Source organism: Tupaia chinensis, unplaced genomic scaffold, assembly GCF_000334495.1.
Source record: "Tupaia chinensis unplaced genomic scaffold, TupChi_1.0 Scaffold000402_1, whole genome shotgun sequence".
Classification (NCBI taxonomy): Eukaryota; Metazoa; Chordata; class Mammalia; order Scandentia; family Tupaiidae; genus Tupaia; species Tupaia belangeri.
Genome location: NW_006159904.1, coordinates 3,850,699 through 3,861,850, shown reverse-complemented (window position 1 = coordinate 3,861,850; position 11,152 = coordinate 3,850,699). Strand labels below are relative to the sequence as shown.

The 11,152-nt window shown below is 36.4% G+C and overlaps 1 protein-coding gene across 3 annotated transcripts in view; it reads right to left on the bottom strand.

The window, feature by feature from the left end:
- The window catches only part of COG6 (component of oligomeric golgi complex 6), an 86,954-nt gene that overhangs the window by 22,736 nt on the left and 53,066 nt on the right, over window positions 1–11,152 (bottom strand). Inside the window, exons 16-19 of one of the 3 annotated variants that reach the window (XM_006154206.3) lie at window positions 9,598–9,705; window positions 7,971–8,024; window positions 3,314–3,393; window positions 1,804–1,892 (exon numbers count right to left, since the gene is read on the bottom strand). In XM_006154206.3, coding sequence (XP_006154268.1) covers window positions 1,804–1,892; window positions 3,314–3,393; window positions 7,971–8,024; window positions 9,598–9,705 — 331 coding nt within the window. Of the gene's footprint in view, window positions 1–1,803; window positions 1,893–2,464; window positions 2,534–3,313; window positions 3,394–7,970; window positions 8,025–9,597; window positions 9,706–11,152 lie in introns of those variants that run through there. The other 2 variants (XM_006154207.2, XM_006154205.3) reach the window with 2 other exon arrangements.

Sequence of the window (11,152 nt, the reverse complement as noted above, 5' to 3'; positions counted from 1 at the left end):
GATAACATGCATGATTAAGCCACTATGCAGTTTATTCTAGATGGGAAACCACATTTAGTATGTTGTGATGATGCTCAGGGAATGAATGTAAATTAATTTAAAAAATTTTTCAGAGGAAAAATAAAAAAGCATTAAAAATGCATTTTGATGACTGCGCTCAGGGAATGAATGTAAATTAATTTAAAAAATTTTTCAGAGGAAAAATAAAAAAGCATTAAAAATGCATTTTGATAACTGCAGTAAGCCATATAGCCCTAGCTAGGTGCTACTTTATAGTATGTTCATTCTATTCACTGAGGTTTATGCCTAAAGTCAGACTTGTGTTCATGGATATGTATTTATCAGCTGTGCTTGCTATTGAAAATATTTAGATGTATAAAGATATTTAGTGAAACAATAAAATGGGGGAGGCATAGAAAGCAACAACAGATGCCAGACACAGTGTGGGAGGAGGGTGGGAGATGGCAGAGGGTGAGATAGGGAATCAAGGATGGGAAAAAAGGCAAAATATACAGGAAACAAGAAATGGAAAATTATTTGTTGACAATAACACATATGTTGATGTGCTTTATTGAGTCAATATACAGTGTATTCTGAATGGAAAAATCTCATTTTGTATGCTATAATGATGTACAGTGAATAAATGTAAATAAATAAATAAATAAAAATTGATTCTATTATTGTAAAATCTGTTTTTACCTCTAGTATTATTTGTCCTGAAGTCTAGTTTTCTGCTATTAATAAAGTTACTTTAGCTTTATATGATTTTGACTGCATGGTACACCTTTTATAATATTCCTTGACTTTTAAACTATCTGTACTTTTATGTTTAAAATGGATTTCTTATAGACAATAGAAAATTTGGCCATGCTTTTTCATCCAATCTAACAATCTTTGCCTAGTAATTAGAGTGTGTAGGCCTTTTACATTTATTAGGTTGTCAGAAAAGTCATGATGCATTTTTGCATAGAAAAACATAGAAAAAAATAAGGCATGAATTTTCTAACAACCTAACAGCAAGAGTTACTTAAAAGACTGAATTTAAGATAATCATCCAATTACTTGTTTTGCATATGTCTCATCTATTCTTTTTTTTCTCCCTTTGCCTTTCCAGATATAATTTATTTTTTTTTTTGGAGAGGTTTTTGCTATAGAGCATGTGTGCTCGCCAAACAGACAAAGAGACAGAAAGTGAGAAATTACTCCCCAGGGGGGATGGCCACACCACAATCCCTTCTCCTCCGTTCTCCTCTTGGGATCTTGGGCACACACGCACCCGCGCCCGGCATGAGTTTAAGCCACCAGGTCTGGGACACGAACTACAGTCGACTACATGGGAGTCCAGCAACATAGCCATTACACTAACTGCTGGTCCCCTAGATATAATTTTTTTAACATTCTATTTTATCTATTGGCATGCTATATAATTTCTGTTTTGGGTGTTGCTTTAATCTTTATGATATGGTAAATAATATATACACTTTATGGATAGTTTAATAACCTTCCAACATCATAAAAGTACACTGCTACCATCTCCTCACAGTATCTTTTGTACTTTTGTTGACATATATTTTACTACTACATAAAAACTCCACAATTTACTGTTAGTATTTTTGCTTTAAATTAACAACTCTCATTTATTCTTGTATTTAGCATTTGCTGTGTCTTCATTCCTCTGTGTAGAATTGGATTTCCTTCTGGTCATTTTCCTTCAGCCTGAAGAACTTCCTCTGTAATCTCTTACAATTCAGTTATGTTAGAGAAATAAATCATCTCTAATTTTTTTTATCTTAAAGCATTTACCTTGTTCAGCCATGGCAGCACAAATGGTAGGGTGACAACATATGGGGCTGGAGACGCACATGAGGACTGGATTCAGATCCCAGACCAACCTAAACAGATAAAATGTGGTAGCATATGCTAATCTTGGCTATCTATGAAACTGGGATAGAAGACGTAGCAGTGACTGCCAAAAATCTCTTCCTCTCTATCCCTTTTGAAAGCAAATGTGCACATGTGGTGCACTCTATGTCTTTTCCTTTATTTACAATAGAATGCATGTGTGTCCATGTGAAAGTGAGAGACAGGAAGAGAGAAAGAGAGATAAGCATCCTCCATATGCCACAATCCTCTTCCTCCAGTCCGCCAGTCTGTCGGATCCTGGTCATTCATGCATGTGGCCCAGCATGTTTTTGGGCTGATTGGACCAGAGACTTGGACCACAGTTGCCACATGGGATCCAGTTTCTTCGGACCAGTACACCACTGCTGCATCACAAAGCCTGCCCTATATTTTTGTTTGTATGTTTTGTTTATTTCTCAGATTTTTACCAGAGGTTATGTCCTGTACTTTTTAAAATAAATATTTGTTTACACATTTAATTGATCCATCAGACTACGAGCTCCATGTAGACAGTTCAAATTTCTTTTTTTCCCTTATGTTTATTCTGAGAAAGAGACAGAGCACATACCTAACAGGGACCGCATGCTATGATTCCCCTGAGCTCCACAGCCAACCAGGATGATGGGTGTACCTAACATGTTGATAGATCCAGAAAGTAAACCAGCAGCTTGCCCAGGTGGTCCAATATTACACAGTGGTGCTACCACTGCCTGTACCACTGCAGATGGACCGAATGTCTTTTAAACCTTAACCCCTAATGCCTACAACATAGGAAGAAAATGAAATGTATAGGCAATGTTACCTAATTTCATATTTATAATTTTGTCAATATTTTTCTTAAAATCAAGAAAGACTACATGATTTTTCAATTTCTTCTAATTGTATTATGCTAATGGATGATTCTTCATCCTGAACACATTCCTAATAAACACATGATACTGAACAATTTTATAATAAATCTACAGAAAACCACTTAGGTCTAAGCCTAAAAAGTAGTTCATCTGCCTATCACAATGAATATATTATTGAACATCTATGACGTATTCATCAACATTCTAACATGTTTGTTAATTTAATGGAATGAGGGATTATGTCTATATAGTGGCAACTATATTATGAGTAATATTTTTAATTATTTACTAATAGAGATTTTGGTGCGGTATACAGCAAGGAATAAGTACAAAGAGGGTCAAATCAGATGACTTGGGGTGTTGAGACAGAAAGAAAGGTTGAGAACTATAGAATTTTAATGGCAATTCTCCAATTCTTGAAAAAATATTTTTTAAATAAATTTACTTAGTATTTAAAAGTATGTAAACTGCCTAGTTGAAAAAATATTTTTTAAATAAATTTACTTAATATTTAAAAGTACGTAAACTGCCTCCCACTAGTTGAGACCAAAAACACTTACTTCACTGTGGCACTTAGCAGAAAATTCAGCTGTGGCATTAACAGATTGTCTGGGGCTGACAGGTAACGATCAAACTGGACCTAAATGAAACAGAATGCAAAACATAAAGTGCATATATTTGCCAACAATGATTGCAAATATAACCATCTATTTCATTAATTAAATCTTAGGAAAAAGATCCCATATTCCAATTAACTAGATTATTGTGCTGAAATGAGTAAATGAGTGTTTTTTTTTTTTTCAATAGTGCAGGTAGTTGACAGACAAAGCATCCCCACCAATGGGGTGTGGCCACACAGCAATCCTTTTTCCTCCATCCTTTTATCCTGTAGGATTTGGGACACATATACATGTGCACCCAGTATGGTTTTCAAGATGCTAGGGTCAGGATTCAAACTGTGGTCAGCATGTGAGAGCTAACTTCCTATGAACAGCACTTAATCACTGTGCTACAGAGCCAGCCTCAAATGAGTATTTCTTAAAACATCCTAACTAAAACTACCAATTGTTTAATATAGTCCTTATTAGCAACACTTATTTCTAAAATCCCAAGTCCAACCATTCATTTATCTCTCTCACCAAGCTTTGGAGTAATAATAATAAGTAAAGTCATCAGATTCCAATTCTGTAATTCTTTTTCTATCTACTGCATTTGCTCATTTGTTCAATAATCCACTCAGTAGTTCAAGTGATATTTCTTGAGTACCTACTATAAGAAAGGTATTATATAGGACCAGCAGATGGTGTAATAGTTTCATCGTTGGACTCCCACAGTCAGTCATGATTTGAGTCTCAGTCCTGGTGGCTTAAAACTCATGACAGGCACGTGTATGTGCATGCCCAAAATCCCTAGAGGAGAATGGAGGAGAAGGGATTGAAGCATGGCCATCTCCCATGGTCAGGATTCAAACTGTGGTCAGCATGTGAGAGCTAACTTCCTATGAACAGCACTTAATCACTGTGCTACAGAGCCAGCCTCAAATGAGTATTTCTTAAAACATCCTAACTAAAACTACCAATTGTTTAATATAGTCCTTATTAGCAACACTTATTTCTAAAATCCCAAGTCCAACCATTCATTTATCTCTCTCACCAAGCTTTGGAGTAATAATAATAAGTAAAGTCATCAGATTCCAATTCTGTAATTCTTTTTCTATCTACTGCATTTGCTCATTTGTTCAATAATCCACTCAGTAGTTCAAGTGATATTTCTTGAGTACCTACTATAAGAAAGGTATTATATAGGACCAGCAGATGGTGTAATAGTTTCATCGTTGGACTCCCACAGTCAGTCATGATTTGAGTCTCAGTCCTGGTGGCTTAAAACTCATGACAGGCACGTGTATGTGCATGCCCAAAATCCCTAGAGGAGAATGGAGGAGAAGGGATTGAAGCATGGCCATCTCCCATGGGGAGTGATTTCTCACCTTCTGTCTCTCTAGCAAGCATGCACACCCTATAGAGCAAAAAATCTCTCTCAAAAAAAGAGAAAGGTACTATGTTAGGGAAGGGAAATGTAGTAATGAGCATAAGAAGACAATCACTAGCTTCAAAGAACTTATAGCCTCAAGAGGTTTAATACTGTAAGTATGTATATATCACTATAAACAGTGTTAAATGTTGTGAAGAAAAACACAAAGGCACTGTGAAGTGTAATCAGAACCTAATCTGAGGAAAGGATACTTGAAGCAAGACCTTTAAGGTAAAGAATCATTAGGGCAGGGTGAGGGAGGATTCAGGAGGAGAAGACAGTATGGATAAAAGTTTGAGGTGAAAAAATGACTATATAAGTAGAAATAATGTAAGACTTATACATTTTAATAATGTTAATTCTTATAATAAAAGCATTAAGTAGGAAAGTAATGTGATTTAAGTTTTAAGAAGATAAATCTGGCTATAGAAAGAAATGACTGGAAGACTAATAAATGCAAAGATGCTGACTACGAGCTACTTTTAGACTTTTAGACTACAAGGGCAGTCAAGACGGAAAGAAGTGGAGATATTTGAGACAATAAATATAAAATCATTAAAATTTGGTTACAGATAGGATGAAGGGGTTGACTGGTAGGTTTGGGATCTATATAAATTCACAGTATTACAATACATATATTCACAGTATTAACAATATATAACTATTCTTCACTTATTAAGTTGTGAAACAACTACAACCCTTACTACATATTCCCTATTTTTATCCCACTTCTTAGCATGCTGGATGCCTAGAAAAAAACAGAGACAGTAATTATGATAATAGATATTAGGTTGTCGGGAAAGTCATGACATGTTTTTCTATGCAAAAGTGCATCATGACTTTTCCAATGACCCGACAGATATTTTAGATATGCTGAACTGAGTGCCTCTGAAACCCCAACTAGAGGCAAGAAGAAATTGCACATAAATCCTTGGATAACATACAAACGTCAACTAAGACTTAGTTTCTTTAAAAACAATATATTCAACAGTCTCTGAGTTGTTTTGTTTTGTTTTGTTTAATTTTGCCAGAGGGCATATGTGCTTATCAGAGAGGAGGAGAGAAGAAAGCACCTCCCACAGGGTCTGGTCGGGCCACAATCCCTTCTCCCCCATCTCTTCTTCCTTTCAGGATTTTGGGCATGCATGCACATACAACCAGTGTGTTCTCAAGCTGCTGAGTTCAGGACTCAAACTGTGTGGTCGGTTATATGGGACCCAGATGTCTCAATCACCAGGCCATAGGCTAGCCCCTCAACTTAAATGTTTTAAAAATTAAGACAAGGTATATAAGAATTTACAATGGGGTTTAAAAATATTTTGTAGGTTATATTACAGAATGAATATGTATCAAGAGAGAAAAAGAAACAGAGGGAGAAAACATATCTATTTAATACTAAGTAATGTGACTGATCTTTGTGTGACTGTATGTCATAATTCTTAGAGGTAAATACCTTAAAGTGAAATTACTGGATAGTATGGTTAATGTATATATACCTTCCTAAAAAATTAATGCCTTTTTCAAGAATCTAAATCCATTACTTTCACTTGAACTATTTTTTTTAATTGCCAGAGGGCATGTGTATGCCTGCGTGCGTGCACCCTTAAGAGAGGAGGAAACAAAGCACCCTCTAACGGGTTGTGGTACACTATAATCCTTTTTCCTCTATTTCCTCAATTTTCATCAGGATTTGGGGCATGCATGGACAAATGCCCAGTATGTTATTCAAGTCACCAGGACTATAATTAGAACCATGGTTGGTTGTGTAGGATCCAGCTCCCAATGCACAGCACTTAACTACTGTGCTAGATGACCAGTCCATATTTGAATTTTTTTGTATCAAATTATCTTTGCTATTATGGTTTTTGTTTGCTATATAAAAATTATGACTGTTACTTCTATACAAAGTATCTTTTAGCATGACATAATATTCCTTACTTATCCTACTTAGTGTTTTTAAACTATTATTTTGTGTAGTAATATTAGACAGTGAACTCTGTTTATCTGCTGGGTATCTTACGAACTTATGCCTTTATTTTTAGTTTTGTTCTGGAATATGAAATATAGGAAAGCCCTGGAATGAAAAAAGCCATCCTGAGACCAGCAGATGGTGTAATGGTTACGTTGTGGGACTCCCACGTAGTCAATAGCAGTTCGAGTCCCAGACTTGGCGGCTTAAAACTCACGCCAGGCACATGTGTGTGCACGACCAAAAACCCGAGAGGGGAATGGAAGAGAAGGCATTGCAGAGTGGCCATTGCCCCAGGGTGGTGATTTCTTGCTTTCTATCACTGTCTCTCTGGTGGGTGTATGTGCCCTACAGCAAAAAAAACACTCTCTTTAAACAAAGAGAAAAGCCATCCTACACAACTACTTATAAAAGTCAAATCACTGTGACAGTGAATACATGTCAGTACTTTAAGCAATTAGGATAAGTGGTATAATATAATTGTTAGACCCATAGGCTTTGGAGGTTCACTTCCTGCCTTGAAGAGAATTATTATGAAAATTAAGAGTTAATAAATGAAAAACGCTTGGCATGCTCATTAAATGTTAATGGCTATTTTGTGCACTGTTGCTGTTGCTGCTATTACAGTGCCCATAGGGAATCTGTACGAGGGATAGGACTACATGCTTTGAATGTCATCAGTGGATGTGTATATGATGTCTATACACAGGACAGAGAAGCAAACAAGCAAAAGTGGTGCTCATGTAGAAAGGTGCAAACTCTTCCCTTGAAAAGGTAATACAGTGGAGGTTTAGTGAGTTGACCACTTAAGAGTAATCGAATTTAAAGACTGGAATATAATTTTAGTTATCATCTCAGGAGGAAGTCAAGAACTGCATCATGGCAGTAGAACGTCTCTATCGTCTATGATGATATACTCTAACTTTCGGACAGCTGTCATTCCTGTTTCTCTATCAAATTAGAAATAAAATAGAAAATGAAGAAATTCTAAGCGGCAATGATGAGACTATCAGGTATGGGGGAATAAATATTATTGTAAACATAAGTCTTAGACCTGCTCAGCTAAACAAACACATGCTTAATCGTTATTATCACAACCAGTATGAATACAGCATATCAGGGATAAAAATTATCATCCAGGACAAAATTATCACAAAGCAAAAAATGGAGAATAATTTTCTACAAAGAAACAAAAATTGAAATTCTTATATACTTACCATTGCAGCCTTCAGTGCCACAGAATCTAGGTTGGGCAAATTAGCTAAAGAGCCCTATTTTTAAGAAAAAGGAAAAAAAAAAAAAAGCAGTATGTAAAAAAGAAGATACACATTTCAGATCACTTATAGAATATAGTCCATTAATGGATTGTCCCAATTTGGAAAATCATTTAGCTTATTTTGAAAGAGAGGTTTCTGGAACAAGTGTCATCTCTCCAACCTCAGTAAGAGGTAGGAATATGATATGTTAGAGAGAGTAAGTTTGTTTACAATAGAAATATCACAATACTTCACATTTATTCAAAAGTTAAAGAAGAACTTGGAAAGTGCCATTGAGATAGTGAGGCTGAAGACTTTTACTTTGGAAATTTTAGAAAGTAAAAGAAAGGTAGCAGAAGAAGTTCCTATTGGTAGAAATTTGATTACTGGTTTTGCAAAGAAAAAATTGTAAGTTTTGACAGCTTACTTAAAGAGTTATTGCACTGTAATATACTGTTCATCTTAATGTCATTTGAAAGAGTTCTTTGCCTTTTTTTTAAAAAAAGATGGCTTATAAAGTTTTCTAGGATTCCCACTACTACATTACCTATCTCTACTGTAGGTCTATAATTTAATAAGATCATATGTCAGCCCCAGAAATTACTACTCTTCCTAAGTAATGGGTCATGACTTATTAGAGACTGTAATATATATAGTTATCTATTTATTCAATTAACTGACAGTGACATAGGACTCAAACATTTATCAGTATGAATATACTTTATACACTTTACAATACTAATTTAAAATTTTTCTTTTTTTTTTTTTTTTGGAGAGGTCTTTCACTATAGGGCACGTGAACTCGCCAGACAGACAGAGAGAGACATAGAGACAGAAAGCGAGAAATCACCCCCCAGGGGGGATGGTCACGCCACAATCCCTTCTCCTCTATTCTCTTGGGATCTTGGGCACGCACGCACATGCACCCGGCATGAGTTTTAAGCCACCCGGTCCAAGACGCAAATCGCGGTCGACTATGTGGGAGTCCAGCGACATAGCCATTACGCTAACTGCTGGTTCCCTACTTTTTTTTTAAGAGAGATTTTTTGCTATAGGAACATGTGCTCACTGGAGAGACAAGAGACAGAGAAACAAAAAGAAAGAAATCATCCTCCAGGGGTATGGCCACACCACAACACCTTCTCCATTCTCTGTGCAGGATTTTGGGCATGCATGCACACGCATCCAGCATAAGTTTTAAGCTGTTAGGTCGGGGGCGCAAACTAAAGGTGACTACATGGGAGTCCAGTGGCATAACCATTACTATCTGCTGGTCCCAAATTTTTCTACTTTTAACCAAAACTATTTGTAGTACAAAAAATAGTTAATATTTTTGGAGTACTCTTCTATATCTCAGGCCATTATCTAAAAACTATATGCGGTTCACTTTACAATCTCCAGAACAATTCCATTACTCAGATATTATTATTATCCCGAATTTCCAGATAAAGAAACTAACATAGAGAAATAAGTCACTTTCCCAGAAAAACAGAGTTTATAGGAAAGCCAAGTTTCAAATAGAGTTTGGCTCTAGAAGCCATACTTGAAACTGGCATATTTTGCAAATTACAAACATTTATGTGCTTACCTGTTCAGGTTTATGTTGCTGTACAGTGTTATAGACATAACTCAAGCCTACTTTAGTTAAAACGTAAGAGGCTTGCTCATTTATAAGTGTGTCCAAATGTGCTTCAATCTAAAATAAAACACAAAAGAAAGAAAACATATTTAAAAGGGAATAATATTGATAAGGGCAGAGGCAGACTTCTCTGGAGTTTGAACTCTACATCATGGATTTGTTCCTTGGAATACCACAGACTGGAGTACAGAGATGGCTTCCAGAAACAGACTTTTTCTTCCCTCAAACAGAAGTCTCCTACAAAAGGGAATGTTTTACTTAAAAAGATTTACTTACCAAAGAGGACTCTAGAAACAGATATTAGCAAAAAAATTAGGGTTGCTTCTCAGCTCACTGAGTTGGTAATAAACAAAACACAAAGAACAAAATAGTAATAAAAGAATAGCAGTATAGGAACCAACAGATGGCGTAATGGTTACATAGCTGGACTCCCAAGTAGTCAACTATGGTTCGAATCCCAGACCCAGAGGCTTCAAACTCACACCCAGTGCATGTACGTACATGTCCAAAGTCCTGAGAGGAGAATATGGAGAAGGGATTGCGGCCTGGCCATTTCCCCTGGGGGGTGATTTCTCACCTTTTGGCTCTCTGTCCCTCTCTGTCTCTCTGACAAGTGCATGCTCCCTATATAAAAAATCTCTAATAATAATAATAATAAAAGAATAACAGTGTAAAATAAAATAGGAAAAATTGTAGGAAGATGATTCCTGACCTTCTCTAAATCTTACTGCCCTTCCCACATGGTGTACTGATTCAGAAAATCTAATATACCATGTGGATAAGCCTGGAGGAAATCCCATAGCAGCTAAGGCCATTAATTGTCCTAAGGATGAAGCAGGTCTGCAACAAGTAGGGGAATGTTGAAGGCCCTTGGTCAAAGATTTCAGGTTCAGGAACTGCCTAAGAAGACCTGGCTAGCAGATGTATACAGTATATGTGCCTCGGCTTTGAACTATTTAGGGGGAAATTATGTACTTCTAATAGGGGTAGAAGCCACAGAAGGGACTAACCTGGTGGGTTGATATACTTCCCACTGGGCAGAAGCCTGTCCCTCCCTTATTTTTGCTAGAACAGGCCTGAGAGTCTAGAGGTCTGCCAATCCTTAGCAAGATGTTGCCCTCGTTTTATTAGTTTGTCCATCAATGGCACAGTATATGCTAACCATAGTGTCTGTTACCAGTGAACGCTTGCCATTGTCTAAACAGCTCCAATGGCTATACTCTGCCCTCCATAAAACTTAGTGTTTTTTTTTTTTAAGAATTATTCATTTAATTTATCATTATTATTATTTTTAATTTGCTACAGGGTATGTGCACTCACCAAAGACAGAAAGAGAGAGGGAAGCAGGGAAGGTAGAATTCCAACCATTGTAGGTCATGTGAGAAGCAAGTGCCTTAACCACCTGCTGGCCCCTACAGCTGGTTTTTAAAGGAACAGTAAGCTAAGTAAAAAACTCATCTGAATAATCAGAACAAGTATCTTCCTCAGGTAACATTAAGGAAAG